Consider the following 14,119-nt stretch of genomic DNA (forward strand, 5'->3'; position numbering starts at 1 on the left):
GATCTTCAGGGTCAATAAACGCCTGTTGTTAGCCCGAATAAAGCTTATAGAATTTGAACCTGATAGTCATTGGTCATGTAACTGATGTCTATCTCTGTGAAGTTGCAGCGTCCTTTTAGAGACAGTTAACACAGCTGTGAGTTAGGATCTACTTTCATCTGAAACTTGTCTTTTCACACTGGATGTGCACAGGTCAATGATTTGAATGTCTTTTTGAATGTATCCATGTTGATATTGTGCTCAGGCCCAATGTGAGGGCTGTTAGTTGTTGTTTGTGCTCCATGTGGGCTGTGACATTTCAACATGTGTTTAAACATGTGAAAGAGCAAAGACAAAGAGCTTTCGTTACGTTTGCACTCATTCGTGTCCTGAATGTGCATTTACACAGTGTTTGTGTCTGTGCATAGAGAAAATGAGCAGCCCCGAGAATTGGAAAGTGGTGGTGGGGGGGCCGTTTGTGTGTCTGTTTGCATGTCTCGAGCTTGTGTGCGTTTGTGGGGGGCTGGGTTATTGTGTCTCTACAGAGGTGTGTGTTTATGTTGAGTGGGGCATAGGGGGTGTTTGCAGGTCTCGTAACTCTGCTGGGGTGGTCTGGTTGGAGAAAGGAAGACTGTGTGTGTGCGTGTGTGTGAATGTGTGTGTGCGTTTGTGTGTGTGCAGACTTAAGGAGAAGACACACCTTCTGGAGCTGACACAGTGCAGATGCAGAGATTGAGAGAAGAAAAGGAGAAGACCCAGAGTGAAAGGGACTCGAGAGAAGACAGCATGAGAGGACGAAGGGGGACTCTCACTCCCCGATGATCATCTCACAGTCACAAGAATCTCAGAGAGGATCTCATCAAAGCTGATCAAGCAGCCTGAGGTATGTGTCTGCACTGAGCCTCATTATAAATGATGTCAGGCCTCTCATGGAGGACAACTTGAGTCATGTAATGTCATAGCTCTGCTCAGACCTTTGCCAGTTTCTGCCTTTGCATGAGATTTGATAACATTTTCTTAAAATTCTGCCCTTTATTCTTGGGAGCAGTAAAGCTGAAGTTTTTTAAATGATAGTAACAATCCTAACATGGCTATTATTGACACAGACTTATAATTTGTTTACTCCCAATTTTCTCCATTATCAGACCTGTGTTGTAATAAACTCACACAGACAACTGAGGCTCATTGAGTAAATATTTCTATCCACCAGTGTGAACACGACCAGAAATGCAGCCATCCATCAAACATCTGTGCAGAAGATTTTTGTTCATCAGTTAATTTATAGGTGACAGCGAGAAGCAACATAGTCGCAGGAAGTGTTTAAATGTTTAATAGTTTCAAATCAGCTCAAATCTCGTTGAATGAAAATAAATATCCCACCACACAAGGGGAAATACAGTTCAATGTTTGTTATTATGTCGTTTGCAGGAGATGTATTTAAGAAGCTAAAGTGTAACTTTGACTCAACAGTATCTGTTCCTGCTGCAAAGGTGTATTCATCTAACAGGGCTCCACTGTATTTTCAGGGCATTTGAGTCAAGGTACAGTAGGAAGTGAAAGAGAGGAGTGGAGCAACCAAATCCCCAAGTAGAACCAAGGCCATCTCCCACAGTTCAACCGTCACAGGAGATCTTTGCTTCTAAAATTCAGCTCACCAGTAAAGTACTGGAACCTCCAGTGATGTTAAAGGAAATTCATCTCATATAGAAACAGAAGAGATGGATACACAAATGTCAGATGGCGATTTCCCCTCTGCATCGCCCCCTCCCCTCCTCTACTGCGACTACACAGACTGGTCTCCCTCCCTCTACATCATCCCGTCTGTCTACCTGCTCGCCTTCCTGGTTGGTTGCCTCGGCAACAGCCTGGTGCTCTGGGTCTACCTGGACCGAGCTGAGGGGAGGAGAACGAGGGCCGCAGATAAACACCAAACCGGGGTTGGAAAGTTCTGCTGCAGCATCTTCTTCAGAAGCCGACAACAGAGCACCAACACAGCAGGCAGAGTTCAGCATGAGTGTATTCTTCAGCAAAACAAAGGGAGCAGTGGATTATCCTCAGGACAAATCTACAGACCCTCCTCGGACACCTCCAACTCCTCCTCCTCTCCTGCCTCCTGCCCACGTCCGTCCCGCTCGCTGACAGACTCTCTGATTGCCAGCTTAGCTCTAGCTGACATTTGCTTCCTTGTGACTCTCCCTCTGTGGGCTGTCTACACAGCCATGGGCTACCACTGGCCCTTTGGACAACCCCTCTGCCAAATCAGCAGCTTCCTCACTGCTCTCAACATGTATGCCAGCGTGTTCAGCCTGAGCATGCTCAGTGTGGAGCGGTACTGGGTCCTAACTGGACGCAGACACTCCAGCCACCATGCCCCACAGAGCTGCCCCAGCAGGGCATTGTGGGTCCTCGGTGGGGTGTGGCTGCTGGCGGGGGTGTTGGCACTTCCGGGTTTGCTGCTGCGCTCCGTCAGCGAGGTGGAGCCTGAAAACGAATATGAGGAGGAATGGCAGCTAGAGCCGGCTGACTCTGTACCCATGTTCCTCTCGTGCCAGATGGATTACTCCATGCTGATTGGAGCAGAGCTGGACGAGGAAGAAAAAGAGAGGGCAGAGATGTGGTGGACCGCTGCCTTGAGTCTCAAATCAACTGTAGTTGGCTTCCTGCTTCCTCTTGTCATCCTACTGGTCTGCTACTGCTCACTGGCCCAGCTCCTCAGCAGACATTTTGGACGGGGCCCTCGTCCTGACCGTAGACGCCAACGCAGACTTCTCAGGGTCATTGTCACGTTAGTGCTGGCTTTCTTCCTGTGCTGGCTGCCTCTGCATGTTAATAAAACAGTATCCATGCTTCTGGAGTTTGGGTTTGTCCCCTACTCCTGCTCTTTAGATCAGATTCTGCTGGCTGCTCACCCCTATGTCACCTGTTTAGCTTACCTCAACTCCTGCCTGAATCCTCTCCTCTATGCTGCCTGCGACCCCTCATTCAGGAAGAGATGCAGAGGAGTCATTCTCATGTTGTGCAGGACGAAGAGAAGAGGAGCAGAGGGAGGGGAGAGAAAAAAGGATGAAGGAGAGGAGGAAAAAGAGGAGAGGAGCTCAGCTTTGCCCACAAGAACACAGGAGGAAACAGCGGACAGGACAGAGGAGGAGGAGGTGGCGGGGGAGGTGGGTGTCATGGTGGCCAAAGGGTGAGAGGTCACAGGAACAATGGCAGAAAAGATAACAGCATAAGGAAAGTCAATCCACTCAAGCTTCTCCTTGCAGTGTGAGGGCATCCAGACATGTTGCTGTTAAGTAACATTGTATTTGAAACATTTTCAGTAAATTCTAAATGTTGAAGACACTCGACATCCACAATGGACTGAATTCCAAAGTGGGCCAGACTCAGACTGTGGGAGAATGTCAAATGTCAATATTCTATAAATAAACATATTCTTCACTTGGACACAATTTCATAAACCCAATTCCTCCTCCAGTTATTTCCCACAGGAAAGATGCCACCAGTTCCCCAGAGGTGTACCCTGACTAGAGACAATATTATTGTTCATATAATCTGTTTTTATATTTTATACTTGTATTTGTTCATAGAATTTTGATGAACTGTTTTTTTTATTGCGGTTTTCCCATTAAAATAAGTCCTATAAACTCCAGTTAGTCGTTTTATTTTGCTGTACTATATGAAAAGGAGGTGTATGGAATATAAAAAATGAAAAAAACAAGAAACGTAAATAATATTATTTTAGAAATGATTTGTCTTGATACAAATAGTGATCAGTCGACCAATAGTTTCATCTTTGCAGATGATGTTAAAATCACAATGATAAAAAATTATGAACAGTAAGGGATTTTTAAAACGAGACTTAAGGTCATTTTCTCCCTCCAGGCCATCAGGTTCTTTTAACTCAATTATGCCCAACAACCCTCATCATGTCTGTGGACCTGCCTTTTGACACTAGTCAGAATGGAGATTAAGGGATATACTCACATGCTTCCTTTGGGTTCCTGCTCATGCTGGTTTGGAGGGAAATGAGCAGGTGGATATTATAGCCAAACAATCGCTTAGAATAAAACAAGTAGAACAACAAATTCCAAAGACCTTCATTAGGTGATATGCACAATCAATGTGGAAGGAGTACTGGGAAATCCATGAAACAAGATGACGTCTTTACAGAGACGTGTTGGTATGGGGAGGAAGGTGTGCTGGGAACGAATTGAAGAAAGCATCATCACTTGTTTAAGAACCATATATTACATAAATAGGCAAGCACCCAACTGGAAAATGCCCACACTGTAGCCAGCCAGACACAGGCGAACAGCAATCAATCAAGTTTTATTTGTAAAGCCCATATTCACAAATCAAAATTTGACGCTTAAGGATTAGCAAGGTGTGACTTCCTCTGCCATTAACCTTCAAGTGTGCATTTGTAGGAAGTTCATTACTTCATTGCAGATAATGATGACAGGATCAGGAAAAACAGCAGGCAAGAGTTACAGTGACATTATTAAGTTCATAAGAGACACAGATTTGGCTGAAAGCATATAGATTTAGTTCTTTATTTTCCGCACGAGCTCTCGGTCCACGCTCCAGTCCAGCTGGTGGCGGCAATGCAAGTAGAAAGACCTTTTTGCCTGCCCTTTCCGGAAGCTTTTGATTGACGGGGTACATCAGCCAATAACGCTGCACGCGCGTCTCGCCCCCTGCTGCAAAGTTGACATGAATGGGCAGCTCCAGCAGTTGAACACATAAAGTGAATAGAATACATGTGTGTCTGTGGTCGCGGCTCTGACTCCATCAGCTCCTCCTGTAGACAGACGAGTGTTGCACTGTGCTGGTGCGTGTGAGCCTCTTTGTTTACAGTGCGAGTTGGTCGGTAAGTGGCAGGATCCGAACTCTCTTCTCCTGGTTATTGCACACATGTAGTTTCTCATGAACGTGCATGTTTGTTCTTGCACATTTCTCCATGGGACGCAGATTTGAGGAGCGGTGAAGATGGGGACAGCGTTGATTTACGATGAGGAGATGACCAAATACAAGCTGCTCTGGGTTGAGTGAGTACACACCAACTTTAGGGTTTGATGCGTGACGAGAGGTAACCTCTTTATATACAGTCTATGGGGTTAACGGGTGTTTATCGCCTCTTTTTACGTATTCTCTGGAATAACAGTGAGGTAGGAGCTATAGTTGCAGTTTATTGATGCTAGTCCGGTCACTTACTGAGGGGCACATGCGCCGTTACTTCCGGTATTCGAGCAGTCGTGTTCGTATTGTTATGTTTATATTGACAGTCTGGTTTGTGCGCCCTGGATTTATGAAGTTCAGTCTTCTCACGATGACCGTGAAATAATCTGATGAACTTCTTCTGTCTTTAGTTTCTCTTTATTGTCTTTTTCCTACGGTTTAACTTTCCATGTGCACTTTGATTTATCTTGGTGCATCATACTGTGCCACTGCAATTTACTGAAGTACTTTCTTCTACAAATAATAAGCCATCAGAAGTTTTATTTGTATAATTCTATACTTTCACATGTTTTCTAATAAATACATTATGTGGAATCAGTACATCGTATCTAATCTTAAATGACGTTGTTCTGCCTTTATTTGTGTCATATGGTTCGTGTGCACAACATAAAGCATACAAGTAGAACTACATAAAGCTGATGTCCAGAATAATGTTTCCCAGCGTAACATCTACTTTTCAATATGTGATATAACAAAAGAGTTTGGTTTGCACTGAATATTGATAGTCAAACAAATTTTCAACTGAATTAAATTTGGTATTAAATTGTCAGGACTCTAAGTTAATTATGTTTTTAAGTTAATCCCTAAGCTAAATAGTAAAAAAATAGCATTGCTCTATGAGCATTTAGTCTTTATTAGTTTTTTTACCAATTCATCTTTTTAAATGTTGTTTATTTTTCTTCTTAAAGTGAAGAATATTGCAACTTCCTTAATCCTTCTATAACTCCAAAAGTGGGTTAGGATGAGGGATCATTTTATGGTTTGTGTGTCAGACGTTAGACCTCAGTGTATGTGAAATGCTTGTTTATTTACAGTTTGTAGAGAAGACAAAAGTCAACCTGTGAATTAAACAAGTGATTGAAATATTTTTCTTTCTACAGTCCAGCGTGTAAGATTGAAGTACCCGAGCGTTTAACTGTGAGTCATGAAGCTTTGGTTCAGAGCGGTCTGGCTGATCGCTGTGTCTCCGTACCGGTCCGCAAGGCAACGGATTCAGACATTCTGCGGGTTCACAGGTCAGATATGATATCGAGAAAGACCTCACACCTGGTTCATTGAGGTGAGATAAACACCTGACATCATTCGGCCTGATGTACTTTTCTGACGCCAACAGTGAGGAATATTTGGAGGCAGTAAAGAAGACCCCTCACATGAGTCTGGAGGACCTGAAGGAGTTCACCCTCCAATATGGAGACGTCTACTTCCACCAAGTTAGTCCCACACTTCATATTCCTTATATGTTGATGATTCATTCGTGGTTAGAGGAATTGTTTTCTGGTTGTGGAGAAAAAAAGTATGTAATTTTCCTTCCTGACTAATTTCCTCCCTTTCCTTCAAACCATCGTAGAACATCTATCACTGTGCCGAGCTGGCTGCAGGAGCTGCTCTGCAACTGGTGGACAGTGTGATGACAGGGAAGGTGAGGAATGGCATGGCTCTGGTCAGGTGAGACTGTTTAACCAGTTAGACACAGCAATGAATCAAACAAATACAAAGGAGGCGATTCACATTGAAATATTTTTAGCCAGTTACCCTGAAAAATCGAAGAGCTACTCCTTCAAGAATTAATTAATACTCTAGAAGAGACGAACTATGTCCATAGAATACAATAGAAATCTGAAATAATCCTGTAATTCAAAGAACTATTGAGACAAATACAAAAAAACTTGAGGCAATTATTAAGGGAATACTTATAAAAATAGAGCCAACCAGTAAATGATTAATGTGACAGGCTAAAGTGCATTCGTCATGGCTACATTTTAGGGCTTGTGTGTTTGTTATCAATTAACTTAAGGAGATAAATCATAGATATGTGGAACTAAAAAAGTAAACCATACATATGACAGATATGTGTCTACTGCTTCACAAATTCTGAATTCAGCTTATTTTCCTATTTCGTTAATATCCATACAATCTTTTTTTCAGTTTTCAGTAATTTCGTCTCACAGATCTTAATTTAGATGAAAAAACGTTAATCATGAAGTGTATGATTTCTCTGTCCCAGACCACCAGGACACCACAGTATGCGCAGTGCTGCCAGTGGTTTCTGTGTGTTCAACAACGTGGCCATAGCAGCAAAATATGCAAAGCAAAAATATGGAGTTAAAAGGTAGCATGACTTTTTTTTTTTTTCCTGGTTAGAACATATTGGTTCTGTCTGTATTTTATTTACCTCTTCTGGTATTTTCAGGGTGTTGATAGTTGACTGGGATATACATCATGGTCAAGGGGTCCAGTACTGTTTCGAAGATGATCCCAGGTGAGTCTTTGCTAACTGACCGAAGCTGACATGTTTATGTGGATGTTGTCTTGTCTTTTGACACATGCTGCATTTTGTCTCAGCGTGCTCTACTTCTCATGGCACCGCTACGAGCATCAGGACTTCTGGCCTAAACTAAGAGATTCGGACTTTGACAGTGTCGGCAAAGACAAAGGAGCTGGTTTCAATATTAATGTACCATGGAACAAGGTGAGTCACAACAAAAATACTGTTTACGTAAAAAAAAAAAAAAAAATCTTTGCACAAAAGTTGTTTCCTTTATGTCAGACTCTACTTTTGTGTTGATTGTATTGATTATGAAGACTATGATTTGATTTTTATTGAGATTTAATGGAGTTTGTGCTCTTTAAAAATAATGCACCTTAATAGTATTAGTATTTTCCTAAACATGCTACAGAAAATGGATTATTTAATTATAAATTAATAAAATTAATTATTAAAAATTAATACAAGGTACAACATGCAGGAAATACATTCTCATATTAACTGTCCTTTTAGCACCGATGGTTGCGTGTGCATATTGATCTAATAGGTCTCATAATGTTATTTCAGACGAAAATGCAGAATAGTGACTATCTTTCAGTCTTCTGTCATCTCCTCTTACCGGTTGCATACGAGGTGAGTCGTAGGATTCGCACTTTGCTGACAGATGAACAGTCTAATGTGTTTGTCATCTGAGTGTTTTTTTCCTTTGTCACAGTTTTGCCCAGAGTTGGTTTTGGTGTGTGCCGGCTTCGACTCAGCCATTGGTGACCCAGAGGTATTGAATATAAATTACTATTAATAAACAAAATTGATTGTGTATGTGGAGTTTATCCAGTAGCCCCAAAATGTACTTTGATTGAAATCCCAGTTTGGCCAAAGCCTCTCTGTGCCGAGTTTGCATGTTCTCCCAATTGGTTTCCCTCAGGTACTCCAGCTTTCTCCCACAGTCCCACAGATTGTGGTTATATTAATTGGAGATTCTAAATTAAATGTAGGTTTGAAAGTTTGTCTGCATGTTTGCCTTGATATTCCGGCAACCTCCCGTGGCTGTTCCAAATCCAAACTTTTCTGCTCATGACCCTGACAGGATAAAGATAATGGATTGGATGAATTCATGAGGTATCCTGTGCTGATTGCAGTGCATTGTGAAACTATGTGTCTTGTGTTGTCTACCACTGGGATGTCTCTTTATTTTCAGGGTGAAATGTGTGCCACTCCGGACATCTTTGCCCACCTCACTCACCTTCTCATGAACCTCGCGGGAGGCAAAGTGTGTGCTGTGCTGGAGGTCAGTTTGTTAATGTCAGGCTACACAAACCACTCCTAAGATGGACACAAATGCACTGTATCCACATAGCATTACATTACCGTGCATCTAATCTGTGGGTACATATAGTATTTGTTCATATTCACATGATGTTTCGTACAACTACATATTTCTAGTAACCAGTGTGTTTAACAAATGGATGTAAGAGGTTTCTCTGTGTTTTCCAGGGAGGCTACAACTTGACCTCCCTCGCCCAGTCTGTGTGTGAGACAGTTCAAACGCTGCTCGGAGACCCTGCACCTCGACCTGCCAACCTCCAAGGTCCCTGTAGAAGGTATTTTATGTCTGTCAGTTGAATTCAGACATTATCTAGCATGTTTTACAACAGGAGTGATGTTATTTTTCTCTTGTCAGTGCACTTGAGTCCCTTCATTGCGCCCGATCAACTCACAGGCAGTACTGGTCCTGCCTCAAACATGCAGGTATGACATCCACACCATTATTTATGAGCTTCACCAACTTCACGTCGCTATTTAAGATGTAACAGAGTCCCACTGTAATGTTTTTTTAAAGGGACCGAAACAATGCATCAGAAACAGAGTTCACACTTATTGCTCTTAAAGCCGGTACCTACGTTACCAATAATGCAATTATAATAATATGGGTTTTTTAACATCCTCGAGCTGAAGCCTTAAGTAGAGATGAGGAGCAGCTAAGGACATCTGACCAACTCATTTCAGTTCATTGCTTCGTTAAATTTTTTTAAAACATTTCTTTGCTTTTAGTCTCAAGCCCTTGAAGATGCAGACTCAAGTTATGCTTGAGGCATTGTCAGGCTTTATACAAATATTTGTGGACAGCCACAAAATTAAAAAGTCCCATAACGTGCTTAATTTAAATTTTTTCTTCATCAAGATTCATGAATAATCAAATAAAAGTAAATGTTAAAATATGGACTATCTCACAATGTCCAAAAAAGAAGACAATCATAGCTCCACACCACATTTCCATGGATACTTTCCTGAACATTACCACATCCATGCACCATGTTTTGTGGAAATCTGTGAAGTTTCTGTGTAGTCTTCTTGTAATAACGAAAAACTGTATAAGTAGATAAAAGAAAAAAGGTTGAGGGTGTAAGAGTAGAGTTGTGTTATATGTTTTTTTTGTGAGGGATCGCTCCCATATTTTATATACTGGTGTATTTTATGTCGTTAAAAAATGCAGTTCGTCTTTCCATCGGTTTCTATAAAGAGGTCTGTCCATAGTGAGTTGTGAAATTGTCTCGGGGACTGTTAATGCTCAGATAAGAGTGACTTTTTATTCTGTGGTTTGGTGACGGGACTGATGTCTGAGTTTTTTGTCCTGAGTGTGATGTGTGTTCCATGGTTAATTTATTGATCGTTGAGGATGTGGAGTATTTTCCCTGTTTTGCGTAAGGAGGCAGATTGCTGTTGAGTCAAGGTTGAAAGGTTTTCAAATTGTCCTCACCAGAGAGCTGGTCGGAGTGACAGGAGGTTAAAACAATAACAAAACAATCATGAAATACTCCTGACGTTCTCTGCTTTTTAAAATGTTAAATCCCTCTTTCCCTCCAGCGGATCTGCCCACCTCTGATATCAGCACCAAGCGCTTTAAACTGGCAGAAGAAACAGAAGAAAAAGAGGATAGCACTAAAGAGACTGTGTGGCCAGAGCCTGAAAAACGCTTCGCCCCTGCTGTTCGTGCTGCTGTAGTTCTCCCTGATGGTGTCGCCTGCCCAGACAGATGCCATCCCTTCACTCTATCTGAGGCTCTCGACCCATTGATAGTCAACAAACTCAAGTATGGAGCTGTGGTTGTTCTTGATCCTCTGTAGTCAACGTGACTTGTAGTGGTCAAATGTATTTCTTGTTATTCACATGGATGTTTTGCCTCAATAAGGGAGAAGTTCCTGAAAGAAGCAGATGACAGTGAAGCTCTCTCGACCCTCTCCAGAGTCATCGCCCTGGTAGACAAAATGGAGAAGAATGAGGTAAAGTCGTGATAATGGTCTGTCTTGTCTTTTTGAATGATGTGATGTGACCTGTTTGTAAATACATTGTTCACTGTGTTGACCTGCGTACATGAGCTGCTGGCCTCATTTCTATTGAATTACTGCCTCTCAGGTCTGCAGCGGCCTGGCGCTGGTCCCTGCAACCTCCATGGCGACGATGTGTGTTATCCAGCATGCTGCATCTGCACTGAGGAACCGGTATGAACATATGGATCTTAACTGTACATACAATGACTGTGCTTTTTAAAAGAGATTCTATTTTAGAAAAAACACTGCTGGAAATGTTTAACACTTAAAACAATAGCTCAGGATTTTCTGGATATATGCTCCTGTACCTTTTTGCTGAGAGATATATATAGGAAGATTTATTATTGTTAGTACAAAAAGTTTTCAGATTTGTTTCTGCTTTCTCTTGCTGCAGGGTCTTGGTTATGTGTGTCGGAGACTGGAGCGTTCCGAAGTTCACTGAAGACGGGTGATTATTATTTGTGATCAAACTTGTGATGAAAAATGAGAAAAAGCACAAACAACATTTAAACTAAAATGTTTCTGTCCATAGGAAAACCCTAGTGATGCAGTTCAGCAACAAGGTGTCAGAGGAACGTGCAAGCAGATACTACATTCCTGTGCATCTGAAGAAGGTATTGCACTGTGTATTATGATAAGAGAAATAAGAAAAATCATAATCAGGAATTGTCACTCCATATTCACTGTATATTTGTACTTCTGCACTTAATGCTAATTCAGTAATATCGTCTTTTGATCGTATTATGAAAACTTACTTTTCCAATACATGCCAATCAATATTTGAGTACAGATATAGTAGGTATTGGCGACAAAGAAATTGGTGCTGCAGCTTTCTGTCTGAATCGGTCAAAGCCAGAGAGAAAATGAACCGAATCTGACACAAAACGACTGATATTCCGATTTCTGTGTAATGTAAATGTACAAAATCTAAATAAGAATAATGTCAAACTTCTGACTGAACCCGCCCGGCCTGTCGGGTCTGGAGGGGTAGACTCAGGTATCAACACACTTTTGTCTTCATATTGCCGATGGAAACACATCCCACATGTACTTCTCGTCCTCCAGGGCTTCAAGGACAATTCTGGGTTCATGCAGGCAGTGATGGGTCTCCTCCTGCCTTTGGGTTACCAGTACGACCCCAGTCTGGTTGTATTGGTTCGGATGTCTGACAGCGGTGTGTGTGACAGCGTGTGGCAACAACTAACCGGTCTACTGCAGGGCCTCGCACAAGGACACCTACTGGTGCTCATGCAGGTAAGAACACAGGGGCACATAGAGGTCTTGTAAATGCCATCTCATTCCTCACTGGTGTTGAAGTGCTAGTTTTTATCTCGCTAGTATTTTGCTCTTCTTCTAGGACAATGAGAAGGAATGTGTCGGACCCACTGCCTCCTCCCTCCTCGGGGACCCTGCTCCCTCCTTGGGGCCACTCCTGGCTCCTCCATCAGAGGATGTGGAGTCTGTGGAGAAACTGAGAGACAGACTGAAGGCAGAGTGGACACTCCTGCAGAACACAGGTGAGTCCCCAGCAGCAGCAGCCTCCCATATAAAATTAAACACACAGAGCTTTTAAAGTTACCTGTTCTATATTAACTTGAGTTTCTGTTTCCTCAAATCAGCACAAGACACGGGAAGAGATGCTGAGGACCGAAGCTGATCCTGCTCCTCCATTTCTTTTTAAATCATGAAAACATTGTGAATCCCATGATTTATGTAGTGTAATAATGTTATGTAATTGAGACGGCTTTTGATACACAAATTAAAAGCATAACAACAACTAAGTTTTAAAGCTGTCAAATGTTTTTTTACATTCGTAAACTTTGGGAAAATTTGAACAAATACTGTTTTATGGAAGTGTAATTTAAATATTTAAGAGCCTAACAATTATACATTGATAGCTCATAGCCCCAAGAGCTAGCCTTATAGCTAACTTCTTCCAACTGCAACTAGCCCTTTTCTCCTTAACACCTACCTTTACATCTTCAATCATCCATCGTGTTGCAACAAATAAAACACCAGCACTTGAATACTATTCTGTGCTGTCCCTGTCTACAGTGTGTACTGTTCGTTTTGTTAGGAACCATTGCCTAGCACAGCCTTATTCATTATTCGTGTGCAAGTCGCTCACAGCCACACATACAAACACACTCACAAGACCATGACGTTGCAATTAGAACTTTATTAACATCACACACACACTGTATCAGCAAAAAAACACAACTATGGACATGTTTCTGATTCGTAATAAGTCAGACAACCGATGCGCCCGTTGCGAAGAAGCCAAATCTTCGCAAATATATCGAGAGCTATTTGCAGTTTGGTTTAACCATCACTGGCACAACTGAGCAATGTCCTCAGTGTGTTTTGTGCGCCGAGGTGCTGTCAAATGATAGCATGAAGCCATGCAAATTAAAAAGGCACCTCGACACCAAACACCCCGACTTGAAAGAGAAGCCTGTGGACTTCTTTAACACACAATGCACAACCTGGTCTGCATTGCCTTGTTTTAATCCCTTCTCTGTTCTGTCATTTCAGCTCCAAATCACAAGCCTCAGAGCTTCCAATCTGTCCCACCACTTTCCGACATTAAAGTCAATTTCATGTTTGTTTATAAGTTGTATCCTTTTTTTCAATATTTGAGTTTTGATATCAGCAGTGATGATTATTATTAGGGCCTGGGCACTGACAGTGGGAGGCCCTATTGAAATTGTAATGATTATTATTATTATTCAGGCTAATGAATTGGCTTTTTGAGGGCTTTAACATGCTCAAATTCTTACCAAAATTTGCAGAAAGTTAGAAAGTGGTGAAAATGTACGTACTCTAGAGGAATTTTCAGTAAGCGTCGCAAAATGGCTCAATTGTGCCCCCCGAGAGCCCCAAAACATGGTCACATTGACCGACCTTCACAAAAATCGATACACAGGTGTATCATGACCAGACAAACAACAAAGTCTGTAGGTGCAATTGGAAAAACACAACAGGAAGCCTGCTATTTTGCATTTAGTGGCCATTTTTGCCATATTCCATTTTACTTTGATATACTTGTACCAGGGCTTTTCATCAGATCAACTTCAAATTGAGATCACTGTCATCACAACAACACGGAGATAAAAAGGATTAAAAGATTGATTTTTCGTCACACTGTGTGACCGTGGCGTGGCGTCAAAGTTTGACTACACACCATTAAAACATGACGTTCTGGACCATGATATTTGATGCTCTAAATATATGTGGACCTTCAACTCAACTTTTTTTCCTAAAAGTGAAATTACCGTTTTAAAGACTTTACAACAATCAGAGATGC

The 14,119-nt window shown here is 41.8% G+C and overlaps 2 protein-coding genes across 3 annotated transcripts; both read left to right on the forward strand.

Moving 5' to 3' along the window:
• Nucleotides 1–1,697: 1,697 nt before the first annotated feature.
• aplnr2 (apelin receptor 2) lies at nucleotides 1,698–3,491 on the forward strand. The gene has a single exon (XM_062389731.1). It carries the CDS (start codon nucleotides 1,698–1,700, stop codon nucleotides 3,168–3,170), a length of 1,473 nt encoding a protein of 490 aa, XP_062245715.1. The 3' UTR covers nucleotides 3,171–3,491.
• A 1,215-nt stretch (nucleotides 3,492–4,706) lies between these two features.
• Nucleotides 4,707–12,864, forward strand: hdac10 (histone deacetylase 10). 2 transcript variants are annotated; one of them, XM_062389939.1, is made up of 21 exons: nucleotides 4,708–4,849; nucleotides 4,951–5,027; nucleotides 6,099–6,233; nucleotides 6,332–6,428; nucleotides 6,566–6,663; nucleotides 7,223–7,327; nucleotides 7,409–7,477; nucleotides 7,561–7,687; nucleotides 8,051–8,116; nucleotides 8,199–8,258; nucleotides 8,682–8,771; nucleotides 8,978–9,084; nucleotides 9,165–9,232; nucleotides 10,349–10,574; nucleotides 10,674–10,764; nucleotides 10,898–10,983; nucleotides 11,207–11,260; nucleotides 11,345–11,426; nucleotides 11,878–12,066; nucleotides 12,170–12,329; nucleotides 12,432–12,864. In XM_062389939.1, the coding sequence occupies exons 2-21, from the start codon at nucleotides 4,969–4,971 to the stop codon at nucleotides 12,467–12,469; spliced, it is 2,007 nt and encodes a 668-aa protein (XP_062245923.1). In that variant the 5' UTR covers nucleotides 4,708–4,849; nucleotides 4,951–4,968; the 3' UTR covers nucleotides 12,470–12,864. The 2 variants fall into 2 exon arrangements, with proteins under 2 accessions (XP_062245922.1, XP_062245923.1); XM_062389938.1 differs by having other exon boundaries at nucleotides 4,707–5,027.
• The last annotated feature ends 1,255 nt before the right edge of the window (nucleotides 12,865–14,119 follow it).

This window comes from Platichthys flesus, chromosome 6, assembly GCF_949316205.1.
Source record: "Platichthys flesus chromosome 6, fPlaFle2.1, whole genome shotgun sequence".
NCBI lineage: Eukaryota > Metazoa > Chordata > Actinopteri > Pleuronectiformes > Pleuronectidae > Platichthys > Platichthys flesus.